General features: G+C 57.6%; 1 protein-coding gene across 1 annotated transcript; it reads right to left on the bottom strand.

The window, feature by feature from the left end:
- Positions 1–4771: 4771 nt before the first annotated feature.
- Positions 4772–14748, bottom strand: BCL7B (BAF chromatin remodeling complex subunit BCL7B). Its single transcript, XM_067537742.1, has 6 exons — positions 14631–14748; positions 11015–11090; positions 9173–9266; positions 7979–8149; positions 7429–7508; positions 4772–6771 (listed from the first exon to the last, which is right to left on the bottom strand). Exons 1-6 carry the CDS (start codon positions 14720–14722, stop codon positions 6679–6681), a joined length of 606 nt encoding a protein of 201 aa, XP_067393843.1. The 5' UTR covers positions 14723–14748; the 3' UTR covers positions 4772–6678.
- Between the last annotated feature and the right edge of the window lie 795 nt (positions 14749–15543).

Raw genomic sequence — 15543 nt, forward strand, 5'->3', positions numbered from 1 at the left:
GATCCGGGGCCACGTGGCCGAGGCCATCGTGACCGAACCATTCATAAAGATATTACCTGTGGAAGGCCAGGAGTGGGTGATGCGGCACTGCCAGGTACGTTAGCTGAAGCAGTAAGGCTAACGGAGGGCTTTGTAGGAGCCGAAAGAGCACATGGGGCAGAATCACCTAAGGTCTCAAAGGGCAGGAAATGGAGCGGTGAGAGGCGGGGTGAGCCAGAATCCACAATGATATGGATGGTCAGACCACCCCTCGGACTAGTGGGGTACCCCCAGGCAAGGCACTCGGTACATACAACATATACAAATACAACATCATCTGTGGGGCCGCCAGGCACCTCAGGGAACAGGACCAGGACCCACAGATTCCAGTTGCAGCCCTAGAGTGGGTCAGACCTGCACTGTGTACATGGCAATGTCAAGAAATACCCCAGCCAGCAGCTACAACTGACAGTGGGAGACTATACTGCACAGTACCCTTAGTTGAAAAACTGGCCTACCCCATAATCATAGGCTGGGACTAGCCCTTTTTCGGGCAAGTCATAAATGCACAAGCCTGGACAGTGAGCAAAGATCCGGATTCATCAATACGACCAGGTCCCCAGAGCTTGGTGAGTTTTGCAGAAGCCAACGATCCTGAAAAAGGAACATCTTGAACAACTCGGCTGCTGACACCCACAGGGAAAGAAGAGGTAAATAGTCGGGACCTGGAAGCCATCCTACAGAGCAGGAATTTGGCACTGGAGAAAACTGATCTTCCCTGATTGGGGGGATGAAATACTGATATCGCTGCCAGATGCACTCTCAATGAACTAAGCACAAGTCCCAAGACCGAAGGTACAGCACAGACACCAAGATGACCTGGATAGAAAGCCAGCGGTGGCTGAATTCCAGAGGCCAATGACCACGCTGAAAACCACATCCGTTTAGATGACTATCCCATCCTGGTAGAGCTCTCTACTCTTGAATAGAACCTGCAGAACAGCCGTTGAACGCCGCTCATCCTCTTCATTCATCCACGCAGCAACTGTGCCATGAGCTGCAGGGAGCTGAGCGTGGGATGCAACGTGTGGCTGTGATTCTGAATGAGCAGGTCAGGATGGAAAGGGAGTGGTATGGGAGGCCAAACAGACAATGTGAGAAGGTCAGAGAACCAGCACTGCTTCGGTCATGCCAGGGCAATCAAAATGAGCTTGGCCCCATCCGCTTTCAGCTTGTGGATGAACTGTGGGATGATCGGGATCAGGGGAAGGGCATAGGAGACAGCAGACTGCCAGCTGAGATGGAAGCCCCCTCAAGAGCCGAACAGAGGAACCCCACATGTGCCCCCCAGCCCATCAGAGTGGCTTCAATGACAACAGACCTGGTTGTCAAGGGTTGGATGAAGGGAAACTGGCAGACATTCTAGAGAAGCATCCACCACTGCAATGGGTCCAGGACCGTGGAGGGAGACAGACCAAGTTGTGAAAGGAGTGAAGAGTCTAGTAAACTGTCCTGAGCCACATTTGAAGAGGGTGTAGACGCAGCCTTGCGAAGTGGATCACCTGCATGCAAGTGGACATGTGGCCCAAAAGCCTCATGCACATCCGAATGCTCAAGGAAGGCTGAGACTGCAGAATGAGGCAGAGTTGGCAAATCACCTGAACATGGACAGTTGGCATAAAGGGTCTTGAACTCACAGAGTCTATTAGGGCCCCAATGAGCTCCATGTTCTGAGCAGGAACCAAGGCTGACTTCCCTGCATTTAGGATGAGATCCAGATAGTCAGGCAAGTGCAGTGCATCACTGACATAAATAAGGACTTCCTCTCTGGACCTAGCCCTCAGCACCCAGTCGTCAGATACGGGAAGTTGTGGATCCCTTTCTTCCTGTGATATGCCGTGACGATGACCATGCATTTGGTGAAAACCCGAGGGGCCAAAGAGAGGCTGAAGTGAAGCACTGTGTACTGAAAATGGTGCTCTGCCACGATGAATTGAAGGAATTTTCTGTGACTTGGCAAAATTTCCGCATGAAAGCACGTATCCTGACAGTCCAGGGCAGCAAACCAGTCATTTAAGACAACACGGGGAGGATAATTGAGAGACCATTTGGAACCTCATGTACTTGATATATTTGTTGGGGCCACAAAGGTCAAGAATGGGCCTTACTCTCCTGCCCTTGGATTTGGGCACCAGAAAGTACCGGGATTAGAAACCCCTGATCCTGGTGATCTGGCAGAACCAACTCCGCCTCTGCCAATGTCATCAGAGAGCGAACCTGCTCAAGGAGCAGAATCTCATGAGATGGGTCTCTGAAGAGGGACAGATGGAGAGGAACTAGATGGCATAGCGTGATCTGTTGGTGCTTAGGACCCAGCGGTCAGTGGTGATCAAGCCCCAAACATTGTAAAAGCACGCCATCCTGTCCCCAAATGGAGGGGGGGGAGGAGACAGCAATGACTGAAACACTGCTCTGGAGCGAGGAGTTAAAGTGGGTGCTTGGGAGGTGCCAGGGGATGGCATGTGAACTGGCTGAATCCCAAACCCAACTGCTTCCTCCTGTGGGATCTATGCCTTTTTCTGGGGCAGTTCCGCTGCCTCGGGGGAGTGAAAAGCTATGGATGATACTGCTGTTGTTGTTGCCATTGAACGCCGTCGCGGCCTCTGTAGCCACCAGCATGTACACTCTGAAAGACTGCAGGGAAGCCCTGGAGTCCCTGCCGGAAGAGTGCACAGTCTTTCATATCTGAGAACAGCAGCTGCCCATCCCAGGGCAAATCTTCAATGGCCTGCTGGACACTGGGAGCGATGCCTGAATTCTGCAGCCAGGAAGACCTCCTCATGGTTACACAGACACCATCACTCTGGCCAAATTACTGCAATGTCCAGTGCAGACTGCAAAGAAGCCCTAGCCACCAAACAGCCTTCAGTGACAAAAGCCTGAAATTCCTCCCTCGAGGCCTTGGACAACTGCAAATTTAGACATCGCTGTCCAGTTGGCAAAGGTGTACGTGGACAGCAGTGCCTGCTGGTTAGCAATTTGCATCTGCAAGGAAGAGAATGCCCATCAGATCCATCCGTTTAGAGTCCTTCTCCCTGGGAATGGACTTAAACCTGGTCTGCTGGGCTCTCTTGTTCACCGTGGTTATGACCAGGGAGTTTGGGGTCAGATGAGACTAAAAACTCTCAAATCCCTGCATCAGAACAAAGTAGCACTTTTCCATGCACATGCTGCAGGCAGCACCAAAGCCGGTGTGCTCCAGAGAACCTTAGCAGGCTCAAGCAATACATCATTAATAGGGAGGACCCTCCTGGGGCAGACGGCTGCAGGATATCCACTAACCTATGGGTGTTCTCCTGCAGGGACTCCGCTTGGATACCTAGGAAGGCAGCCATGTGCCACAATAGGTCCTGATAGGCCTTGAAATCCTACCGTACCAAAGGGGAGGAAGAGCCCAGTGCCACGGAATTGGCCAGGGATGAGGATGAACCTGTTACCTGCAACAGAGCCGGATCGTGCTCCAGGACTGACAGGCCCAGATGGGATGACGTTGGAGGCTCCGCGAGGGGATGACTCCTGGTACCTGGATCTGTGGCAGATGGAGAGTCATCACCACAGACTTAGTTTGCAATCTCATCTTTGAGCGGGATGAGGAGTGGGACCTGGCAACTGAGGAGGTCCCACAGATTCCATGGAGACCGCTGGTATGAATAGAGCATTGGTGGCCAGTAGGCACCTGGCCTGGTGCTCCAGTCCCTGCTGTGAGAAGAACTCCAGTCCTTGTACCCATAACGCTTCATGAACGGCTCTGCTGCAGGCCAGGGGCTGGAGAGCAGGAGTAAGATCTTGATTTGGACACCGTGGAGTCCCAGGCTTCAGGGGACAGAGGCAGAGCAAGCTCTGAGGGTTTGAGCAACCGGTCAGACTCGTCCGAAGCCCAGAATGACGAGGGGGCTGGTGCAGACAGTGGAAACGGCACTGCCGGCGCCGCGTATGCTTCCGCCGCTCCCAGTGCTGGAAGCACAGCCCACCCTGAAGTCAGCAGCAGGCCCACGGTAACTGATAGGCCCATTGAAGGGCCGGCGCCTGTCGCCATGGCAACATTGGTGGCACCAGCCGCCGGGATAACGAAGAAGTCCCCGGTGCCAGGTCCCAGCACCAGACCCTTCCACTGACTGTGAATGGGAAACACGGGGGCGCGGTGCTGACTCAGAGGGGCAGCAGCCCACCCAGCCAACAGGACGCAGCCCTGGCAAAGGAAGTGGGGACAGAAGGGCACGGGAGGTCTGTTGTTGCCTGATATGCTCCTGACACAGACACAGCCGGTGCTGGCGTCACCCTTATTGGTACCGGAGTCTACGGATGCCCCAGGGCCCGAACTGGAGTAAAGGGTATGGGTCTCTGACCTCCTTGTGCAGTACTGGGGAGTGGTTGACTGGATCCGCTCGATCCCGCACATCAGCATTCACACCAGGCTGGTGCACGCTCCTGGAGACGGAAGACTGAGTCCCCAGGGGCTTGGAGTAGCCTCAGTTGGTCTCATGCAACATTTTCCTCGGTGCACTTGATGGGGAACAGCTCCTCTCTTCGTTGGCAAGGCACCATTCACCAGCTCCTGGACACAAAGCAGCAGCACTCTCCAAACCCTCAGGTGACCCCATCTGACGAGGGCCTTGTGCTGAAGCAGGCCGCCTGGCCTGGTTGAGCAGGTGCTGCTTCAGATGAAGATCCTTGGCCACTTGAGTTGGATTTGCAGATCATTCACTGAACAGACACGGCTCCTCGATCTGGGCTTCGCCTAGACACAGCAAGCACTGCACGTGGGGATCGTTACTGGGCAGTAAGACGGACCATGGGGGGATCAAGGCGTCACTGCCTCATATAGTCAGGGAGGGGCTACAGCCACAGGGTGAGTGCCGCCCTGTGCGTACTGCTAGGCCAAATCCTCCAGCACACTCGGCGTGCAGCACCTAAGCAGAATACACAGCTGCATCGACTCAAAGTGAACAGAGCAGCCCCTGACGCCCCTTCCCCGGGGAGACGCTGTCCCTGTGTCTTGGTCACTACTTCACTCACATTGCTCCATGGAGCTGTGCCTGGGAGGTTGGTGGAGATCCAGCCCTCTCCAGAGAAAGTCACCCAGTGTATTTCAAATAGTTTAATTTTAAAAATATTCTATTCAGTGCTAAAATATCTCTCCACTTCCACGCACAGCCGGCGCCTTCGGCTTCAAGAGACTCAATCACAGACTCGATTTGACATGCAGATCGCAACAAAGAGGAAACAGGACCATGACGTTGGAGGAGGGACAGGAGCTCCATGGTAAACAAGCCCGGGGAGCCTCTCTCACTGGGAGATGGCTGAGGGAGGTGCCCAGAGAGAGTGCAGCGATACTGGGCCCAAAGGGCAGGCCCCGTAAGGGTGCACTGGGAAAGGCATTGCTCTGACAGCGCTGGGAGAGTGAGAAGCAAGGCCCCAGGGTTGGCTGGGGAGACCCTAGACCCTGCTGTGTCCTTCCCTGTCCCTGAGGTCAGACTTGTAGCGGGCCTCACAGCAGGAGCTCCCCTCCCTCAGGCTGAAGACCTCGGCAGTGTCTCAGCCTCTCCCATGGGCACTCACATTAGAAACGGAGGGGCCGTGCCAGGTGCAGGATGCAGTCAGTCACGGATCTGGTGGGCAGCCTCCCTGCATCCAGTGCTAGCTGGGCTCTGGGCCTACAGCCTGCACCCTTTCATGCTGCCACTCTGCGGGGGGGGGGGGCCCAAGACAGCTCCAGGGGCCCCACAGCACATGGCTGGGGGGGCTGTGCCCTGATGTTCGTTTGCCTCTCCTCCATAGCGCGAAGGCGCCTGTCTCCTCCAGCACTAATGGCTTAAACCAACAGCTATTGCACAGTGTCCCAGCTTGGACTCCCTGCCCTGCCAGGCAAAGGCCGTCAGACCCCCGGGGCTATGAGGTCTCCTGCCCCAGATGCTCCCCTAGGGACTCCTCCCTCCAACCCCTCCGCGAGGCTTGTTTACCAGAAACTCCAGGACATGGTCACCAGGAGAAAGAGAAACTACTCAGTGCAGTGGGAACGGCTCTTACGTTCCCGGCAGCTGGGGGCACGGGGCCCTGGATGCCATCACTCAAGCACAGACTCCTCATCCTGCAGGGGAACAGCATCTGCCAGCCTGCCGTTCTCATCCAGCGCCCAGGCAGAGCAGGAGACCCGGCGGGCTCAGCCCCTCACAGGAGCAGGCTGTATGCACAGACCACCACACCGCACCAGCACAGAGCAGCAGGAAAAGGGAGCCAATAAATAGAGGCAAGTTTGCATGTACTGATGGCTGGAGGTGCCCTGGCCTGGCCCGGAGGGAAGGACAGACTAGTTCCTCTGCGAGGGGTGGTAGGAGAGGCAGGCCGGCTCTGCGGGGGGCCGGCAGGAGGGGCCCATCCCTAGGGAGGGCAGGCCGGCTCTGCGGGGGTGGTGGGGGGCTGATGGGATGGGTCCATCCCTGAGGAGGGCAGGCCGGCTCTCTGGGGCTGGCAGGAGGGGCCTGTCCCTGGAGAGGGCAGACTGGTTCTGCAGGGGCAGCGGGCAGCCGGCGGGAGGGGCTCGTCCCTGGGGAGGGCAGGCCGGCTCTGTGGGGGGAGCTGACAGGAGGGGCCCATCCCTGGGGAGGGCAGGCCGGCTCTGCAGGGGGGCCGGCAGGAAGGCTAGCTCTCCGAGGCTGTGTGGCACAGAGAGTTCTGATCGGCACAAAATCTCTTCAGAGGCGGTGCCCCAGAATCTTCCTCCTCTTCAGTTTCCTGCAACAGCAAGAGAGCAGGAGTTACTGGCAGGGCAGGATGCAGCTCCCAGCTCTGCGCACAGCTCAGCCATGGCCTGGGGGTCTCTACTCATAAGGAGCCAAAAGGACTGAAAGGAAGGGCAGAGGATTCAGTCCGACCATGAGGCTCAGTGGCTCGTAGACCCCTGCCTCGGCCACTAGCAGCACCAAGAGCATGAGCTGGCTCTGACCAGTGTCCTGGATCTATGGCCCCGTGTGCTCCATGGCAACCGATCTCACATCTGAGGCCAGGCCTCTGGATCCAGCTGTCTGGGTGGGGAGCAGTTTAATGACCTGATGAGAACAGCAGGCCCAGTGCAGTGGCCCCAGGTTAGTGACTGTGATTATTTCAGGCTGCCCCCACATTTTCAGTTCTCCAGACACTGCCGGTTTTGGCCCTGACAGCTCAGAGCTGCAGCATGGAAACTGCAGGGGAAACTGGGGAGAGGGCAGCCCAAGACTGGGGGAAAGTGCATTAGCTGGATGCTTCTGCTCAAATGGGCAGCCACGAAACTGTTCATAATGCAGACCCATAAAGTGCCATCATTAGATTTCAGAGTTAACACACCAGTGGGATGAACGGTGTTGTTTGGGCCTGCTCATATGTACGGAAAGCTTTGGTTCCCCTGCCGCCTACCTGAGTCTCGAGAGGGACAGGCTCTTCCTTCGTGAGTGTGGGAGGCTCATCTGCAACTTCAGAAGAAGGCAGGCAGGGCTCTGGAAGGGAATGGGGAGTATTATGGATGTGCTGGCCCCGGGAATCCAATGTTAGCAGCAAGAGCTCTCCGTGGTCTCACCGACTGAGCCAGCCAGCCATGGCCACCTTGCCTGCGGGCACAGCATACTCGCAGGACTCAATGGGGAGCACCGTGCCTCGAGGGCATTCAGGTCTCTGCTGCCCTCGCACTGCAGGGGGGCCTACGAAAAGCCAACACCATTGTGGACACACAACAGCGCTGCTCCAAACATGCCAGAAACAGCTTCCCAGCCATGCCTGCAGCATGGAGTCCCCGGCACAGGAACCTGGCAGCAAATGTCCCCACCTGGGGCAAGGAGCAGAAACTCACCCCCCCCGTGTCTCCCCCAGGGCTGGCCAGGCCCAGAATGGCTGGCTGAACTGCACTTGCCCTAGGGTTCTCCAGCCTGCCACCAGGATCTCCTCCCCCAAGGCAGCTGGGTGCACCTACCTTCCAGGGGCTCCTGCCCCAGCGTAGGTGGCTGCGAGTCGTCCGTGCGGAAGTCAGAGGTGTGTGCTGGACTCATCGACTCGCTCTGCTGGGGGCTGGGGCTCGAGTTGGGGCTGCTGTCGACCTTGAGCTGGTAGACGTCCGACAGGGAGCTCTGGTTACTGGTCTCATCTGGAAAGCCATCCGCATGTTAGGGGGGATGCCTGGTTCACTGCCGCCGTAGCACATGGCACCCAGCAGGGGGCAGCACTGAAAGATGGAGCCCCAGGGAGAATGGCCCAAGGAGTCATTTGGAGCAGGGGCAGGGAGGATTCTGCAGCCGCCTCCCCATATGGGGCTCCCAAGCCCTGTACGCTAGGCTGCCCCTGGATTTCCAGTATTAGTCAGTCCACGGGAGAGAGGATACCGCTCGTCGGGGAGAAGGAAAGGCTCGAACATGGGACACGAGAAGGCAGAGGAGGGGTTCCTGGGCTGTTTGCTGAGCTAAGAGCACCTGGTGTGGGAGCGGACTCCAAGCTGTTCCCAAGCTGGACTGGCTCACGACCCGCCTTCGGACATCACTACGAAGTGAATGACTGGACCACCAGGGTCCCATCACCATGGCAGATCCCTGCTCTACAGGGTACAGGAACGGAGCACATCAGGGAATACAGGCCACATGGCCTCAGGCTAATTAAGGCCTGGCCACCTTCCCTTGGCAGGCAGTCAAAGCCCAGAGCACACAGCCACGGGCCCGAGGCCCTTCCTCTGCCTAGGGAGGCGCAGAGAAGCCTATGAGCTCCTGAGACCTTGATGGAACTGGCGGGGTAGGAAAATCTCTCCCCAAATCCCTTCATCACAGAGTGCTCCTAGAGCCCCGGAGGGCAGCTGAAAGCCATGGGGGGCCGAGACCAGAAGCTGGGGCTGGATGACGGCTGGGGATGGCTCACTTGACGATTCATTCCCTCCGATACACCCAGCCTTGGCCACCGTCGGAAGACAAGATACTGGGCTGGATGGACCATTGGTCTGACCCAGTATGTGTCGGAACAACATCCCTTGTGGAAATCTGTGCTGCTCCTGGAGGGATGCGTAAGACACAGATACTGATGACAGCTCAGTATTGATAAAACACTCTTGCTGTGAACAGCAGCAGTGCCCTTTCCCTGCCAGCCTGGTCCTGGGGAGTCAGGGGCTGGGGGTGGGCAGACTCACCCTGGAACTCTAGGAGGGAGGAGTTGGCAGATGTATCAGCTGGGAAGCCATTGGGTTCTCGCGCAGCACTGCTACTTGATTTGGACTTCTCTTTCTTGAAGGGGGAGAGAGCATGGGGTTACCAGAGCCACAGTGAGCAAGCAGAGAGGAGAGATGCAGGAGGGTTGCCAGGAGCACTGCCCTGCCCAGTGACCCCCCTCCCTCCAGGCAGCAGCAATAGCACAGGCAGAGGGACACTCACTTATTGCTTTGGACACCGTACCTGTCCCGGCCACAAGGGCAGTGACTGGGACGGGCTCAATCTAGCCCGAAGGGCATTTGCCAGGCTCAGCGGTTCTGTACTCATGCTCTGCAGGCCACAGCCAAGGGATCCTTGAAGCTGCCTCTGGATCCCTCCCTCTTCCTGCTCCTGCCATCCCCAGCCAAAACTCATCACTTCCAGAGGCTTTTCCAACCAGTTAAATATCAGCCTCCGTCTCCCTCCCCCAGCCCAGAGCTGTTCCATGTCTTCCTTTGCCGGATGGTTTTGGGGTAAATTCAGCTGGGAAGGAGGAATCCAGAATTAGACAGGGTGCAGCGAACGCTCGGCTGGAGAGCAGAACCGAACTGCAGAGGAGGCTGCAAGCAACGAAGAGTCTCACCCTACGGAGTGTAAAATCCTGCACCAGGGCAGGAAATGACCAGCCCACACACACACACGGGCAATGTACCTATGTAGCTGCCCTCAGCATGTCAGTGCCAGTTTGTGATCTTGGCTGCTTATCCCTGCCTGCCCTAAATTGTTTGCATGTGTAACCAAGACTCTGACTGTCGCAGGGAAGGTGTGGGAGGGGGATCAGAGCTGGCGGGAGAGCCGGTCGCCACAGGATCTTGATCCGTAGCCTGACAGTTGGACAACGGCCGGTCAGTTTCAAGACCTGCTGAATAATCTTTTGTAATTGCCAGTCTCTGCTCAAGCACGGTCCTAAAACCGAGTTGTGGGGCGGGACCCAGGACTGGGCTGGACTGACGTGCTTGGTCAGATCTGCGTGGCAGCCAGCAGTGGCGAAGCAAAAGATGCCACGAGTGGACTGAGGTCAGAGGGAGGTGTTTGATGGGGGAGAAGCCTGTACAAGCCCTCGCCCGCACTGAGCCCGTTCAAGGCAGCGCTGAAAAGTTTTCACAAACAATCAGTCCACCCACAGCTTGGAAACATGATTAAGTGAGGCTGCCTGGTCTGTTCTCCTGGGCCCTGCAGCCCTCTGGATTCTCCTGACGTCGCAATAGGCCCATTTCATGCAGCAGAATGGGACAAGCCTGAGAGTCACTGCTGTACATTCCTGTCTCCACTGGCATTCTGGCCGGCCAGCCGGTGCTAGGGGCAACTCCAGCCTGGGGACTGCTGAAGTAGAAGCCGCAGACAAGGGGGCAAGTCACATTACAGATGCCGTGTGGATTGCTGGGCCTGGCCCCGGGCCGGCAGTCCGTTGCAATAGGCAGGCCTGGCCTTCCAGAGCCTCTCCAGGGATTTCCCAAGGGGCACACTGGCCAAAGACCCATCAGCCCCAGAGCTCCCCTGACAATTTGTTCACTGTTCTCTGAACAGCGAGGGGCAGCCAGGGGAGACGGCCCCGTTTGTTTTTTCTGGGAGCCCTAAGGGTTCGTTTGAGCCATGCAGAGGAGATCCCCAAGGCCGCACCTTCCTGGTGGGAGGAGAGCCATGGTGACATTCCAAAGGGCAGTACTTGTGTCTATCCCCTTCAGCAGTGATCTGAATCAAATTCTCTTCCAGGTGCGGCCGCCTCCTCTCCAGCCAGCACACAAATCCTTAAGGACCTTCCTTACAGAGGGTGTCGCACTTACCTCTTTGCTGTCTGTTACAGGCACCCACTTGAATATCCGAAGGGATGTGTCTCCAACTGTCACCCACTTCTTCTCCCTACCGCCGAGCAGGAGTTACGAGACGGGTTACAACCAACAGAGCAAGCAAACTCTCCCACCCTCACAACTGAGGAAGTCCTAGTGGTTACTCAGCACACAGCCATTAAATTCAGCTCAGGTTCATGCCGGTGCTGCTACTTCTGCCTATGCTTGCTTGGGCAGGAATAGAAGCGGAGTGAAACTGACCGTCTCACCAGAAAACTGTCCAGAAAAGCAGCAAAGGTGTGAACTCCAGTGCCCTGAGGGGACCACTGAGAGCTATGTCTATAAACACTTATCCGGAGTCAGGGGTTGTTGAAACATTGTCTCCTCGTCCCCCTTCAAATGTGCTTTTCTCCAATTATCTCCAGCGCAGGGTTTTCCAAGCCCACTGACTCAACTGGAAAAGAGAGTGGGGTCTCTGCTTGCTCAGATGCTCCGCACAGCTCTCTCTCTTTCCCAGTTTTTATACTGGCGGCTCTCATCTTCACATCACCAAGGCCAGGGTGCAGTGGAGTCTACAAAACCTCACTTTGCCTACAGAGCTGGTTTGCAGTGAGGAGCCTATTCCAATCCCTCCTTGCTGAACCAAGGGTAGGAGAGTAGTGGTGACTGGTGAGAGGAGATTCAGACACTCTGCACAAGATTCACTCAGAGCAGGAGTGTTTTACAGTGGTTTGTGGGCCAGCCCCCTTTTGCCTGGTGGTTATATCTTGTGCCCTACCTCAGCTTTCAGGTTTTTAAAAAAATATCTGTTCCTAGCCTTTGTCATTGTAAAGAAAATGTTGAAAACTTGACCATCTGGGCCTTCTCTTTCCACAGGCTTTAATTACAGCCATAGGTGTTGGCAGCTGAGTGGGTTAAGGCAGTGTTTCTCAACCTTTTTGATACCAGGGACTGGCTTCCTATACTGTGCCAGGAAGATCTCAGGTTTCCTATACAGTGTCAGGGAGATCTCAGGGACCGGTGGCTGGTCCATGGACCAGTCGTTGAGAAACACTGGGTTAAGGTGCTCAACCGCAATCTGGAAGGTTGCAGGTTTAATTCTCACTTGGTCACACATCCAAAGACCACCTCCAGTTCACCCAACTGCAAACTGGGTGCCTGATGCAGCAGGTTAGTGCAGTCAAAGGCAGGTGGATGTACCATTGGCTATGAAACTGATGTGCCTTTACTGTCAGCCTGATGCGCTGTTGACTCAGGGGAACTTTGACTAGGGGCAGCCCCCTTCATTGGTCAGAAAGATACCCCTAACTTTTCCCTCTTGCACCATCATAAGAGTTAATCAATCCATACCATAAGCTTTTTGGGGCAGAAGGGGTCTTTTGTATTAGTACAGCACTTAACACATTCTGGGTACCGCAGAAACAATAATGCAGTAGTTATGCTGTGTTATTCATTTTGATATTAAAATCAATGTATTCCATACTGTCCCCATTTTCAATATGCTGCACATTTCTGTGTTGACAATGCATAACTGCTCCCTAAAGAGTGGCAGCAGGGAGGAAGCTAGAGGTTTTGCCAGCTGTGGATGGGCTCGCAGCACTTAGCAGAGGGTGGGAGGCAGTTTGGGATGGTGGGATAAACGGAGGCCTTGGGCACCATTCCCAAAATGAAGGCGGTGATGCCCCCCTTATTATACCCAATAGCCCAGGGGTTAGGGCCCTCACCTGGGCTATGGGAGCCCTACGTTTGAATCACTGTACTTCATTCAACTCCTTGCTCCAGACTTACTTGAACTAAGGGCCTACACATCTCAGGAGAGTGCCCTAACCCTCACTCAGGCCATTACATATTGGGGGGGGAGAGGGAGGCGCTCCTGCTTAAGCAGTTTCACTTTGTGTAAAATACCATTGTGCCAGAGCAAGCATACATGAGAGTAACTCTACAGCCCGGGTGGTTCTCACCTAGGCGGGGGCACACCCCCATTCCAGTCCCTGCTCCACTGACAACTAGTTATTCACAGTGGAACAGCTGCAACAAGAGAGACTGACAGCCAGCCATTCCCGAATCTCCCATCGCCTGGGGGTTAGGGCCTTCACTTGGATGTGGGGGACACAGGCTCAAACCCCTACTGCGAAGCAGGGACTTGAGCCCGTCTCCTGCATCTCAGGTGAGTGCCCTCATCACTGGGCTTTCAGCTATAAGGGACGTGACCCTGCTTGATTCTGTGAGCTTAGCTCTTCCTTTCCTTTCCTCTCTCTCTTTTTTTTTTTTTTTAAAATACAACAGTTTATTTGTTCCACCTTGGAACAAAACGTTTCATTTCTGACATTCAGCATTGCCAGTGAACTGAAAACACGGTGATTTTCCCAGCTCTGGTCCCCACGCAGGAGCTCCATGGTCTGTAATGACCCCTGCGCTACTCTCCCCCAGCCTTAGCTGCTGTGAGAAGCACAGGAGGAAGCGAACACCTCTGCACTCCTCTCCCAGCCCGTCAGAGGTGGTTACTGCTGCCGCACACCTCCCCACCCAAGCCCGTTTTGGGACCACGTTCCTGCAGATCGCTGCCGCATCTTCCCCTGCCCGGACTCTGCCGGAAGCTGAATGAAATCGCGCTGTAACCGGCTCGGGTGTCAGCAGCGCATCGTCTGCCGGCAGACAGGCCGCGACACGGAACTGAGCCGCTGCCGGCCAGCGGGGGGGGGCAGACTCCCCGTGCCTGACAAGTCTGGTTCATTTCACTTTGCAGCCCTGGCCCCAGGGCAGGGCAGGGCAAGGCAGGGCAGCGTGTCCACGCCCCCCGCCCCGTCCCATCTCTCCCTCCCTCGCGTCCCAGGGTCAGCCGAGCCGAGGGCAGCGTGTGTCCCGCCCGGAGCCGGGCAAGCGGTGAGTGTGGCGATCGCTCCAGGTTCAGCCCGGCTGATGCCAGGAGCCGGGAGCGCGGGACAAGGCACCGCCCGGGGAGCGGGGCGGGGCGGGCGGCAGGCGCCCCCCCTCGGCTCGGTGAGCGCCGCTGCCCCGCACACCGTGAGGAAACTGAGGCACGAGGGGGGCGGGGCTTGCCGGAGCACGAAGCCAGTCAGCGGCCGGGCTGGGGTGAGCCCGGTTCCGGGCAGGATCCGGCCTGCGCCCCGCTGGGTCTCCGCGCCCCGGGCCGGGCTCTTCTGCCGCTCCGGCTTCGCTCGGCTCGGCTCGGGCCGGCCCGTGGTGACGCTGCGAACGCGAACGAACGCGGGGCCATTCGGGTCAATGCAGTGTGGGCGTGGCCTCCCAGCCCAGCCTAGGCCCATGGTAACAGCAGATCCCGCCTCCTCCGCCCGCGGGCCCTGATTGATCACGGAGCACGCCAATCTCCAGTACACACTCCTGCGAGGCGCTCCCCGGGGGGCATATTGTGATTGGGGGAAGCACCTGCCAATCGGATGGCTCTGCGTGTCCCCGCCCTCTCAAACCGTAAAGAGCGGTAATTGGGTGTCCCCTCCCCCCGCTGGCCTCAACGCTAGCCCGCGCGGCGCTTTGATTGGCTACTCTGCAGAGGCGTCCCGCCGCCGCAGCCCGCGAGGCGCGGTGATTGGCTCCTCGTCTCGAGGCCCCGCCCCCAAGCCCCGCCTCTCACCATTTGCGGACGCGCTCGATGGCCGCCATCACTTTTTTGATGTCATCTTTGGCGCGGCTGCGGGTTTCAGCTCGCACCGAGCGGCCCGACATGGCGCCCGCAGCCCCGGCAACCCCGGCTCCGCTGCACCCGCCGCCGCGACCCGCCCCCCGCGCGTGCGCGCGACCCGCCCCGCCCACATCCTGCGCGTAACACGTCAGCGCGCCCGCTCCGCCCGGGGGAAGGGAGGGGGAGGGAAGAGTGCGGCGTCACGCCGTGCGCATGCGCAGCCCCGCCCCGTCCGGCCTCTGCGCGTGCAGGGAGGAGGCGCGAAGACGCTGGGTTGCCGCCATTTTGTATGCAGGAGACTCGATCCGCCATCCCGGTTAATAGGCGCCTCAGGGGGACGTGTCCCCTTCTCCCGCGGCCGGCCCAGGGCCAGGAGGTCAGAGCCCCACCGAGCCCCGCCCCCCAGCCGGCCAGCGAGGGGTGGGGGCAGCAGACTGCGCTGAGGTGAGGCACCCAGCGGGGCCCCTCTGCATCTGGTGCCACTTGCGTCCCTGCGGAGCCGGGCGGGGGCTGCTGCACATCCTGCCCCTGGCGCTGGCGGGGCCCAGAGCCCGCAGCACACCAGCCCCTCCCTGGCAGGGCAGAGCTCGGCCAGCCCCAGCCCGTACAGCAGGGCACACACACAGGTTTCCTCTGCGGTCACACGAGGTGCAGCCCAGCCCAGGGGGCACCAGCCCAGGGACTCAGGGCAGTCCACTGGAGGCAGCCGCTTCCCTTTCAAGGCACTGAGCAGGGCAGGGCCCCTTCATGGGCGGGGGGGAAGGATACAGTTTACCAAGGCCCTGGGGGACCCAGCCCAGGCTGTAACCCCCATTATCATGAGTGAAAAAATGAGGCTCCGTTGTAGCTCACGCCTGAGGAAATG

This window comes from Emydura macquarii, unplaced genomic scaffold (assembly GCF_026122565.2).
Source record: "Emydura macquarii macquarii isolate MOO-44397 ecotype Brisbane River unplaced genomic scaffold, CSIRO-AGI_Emac_v2 contig_450, whole genome shotgun sequence".
Taxonomy (NCBI): domain Eukaryota; kingdom Metazoa; phylum Chordata; order Testudines; family Chelidae; genus Emydura; species Emydura macquarii.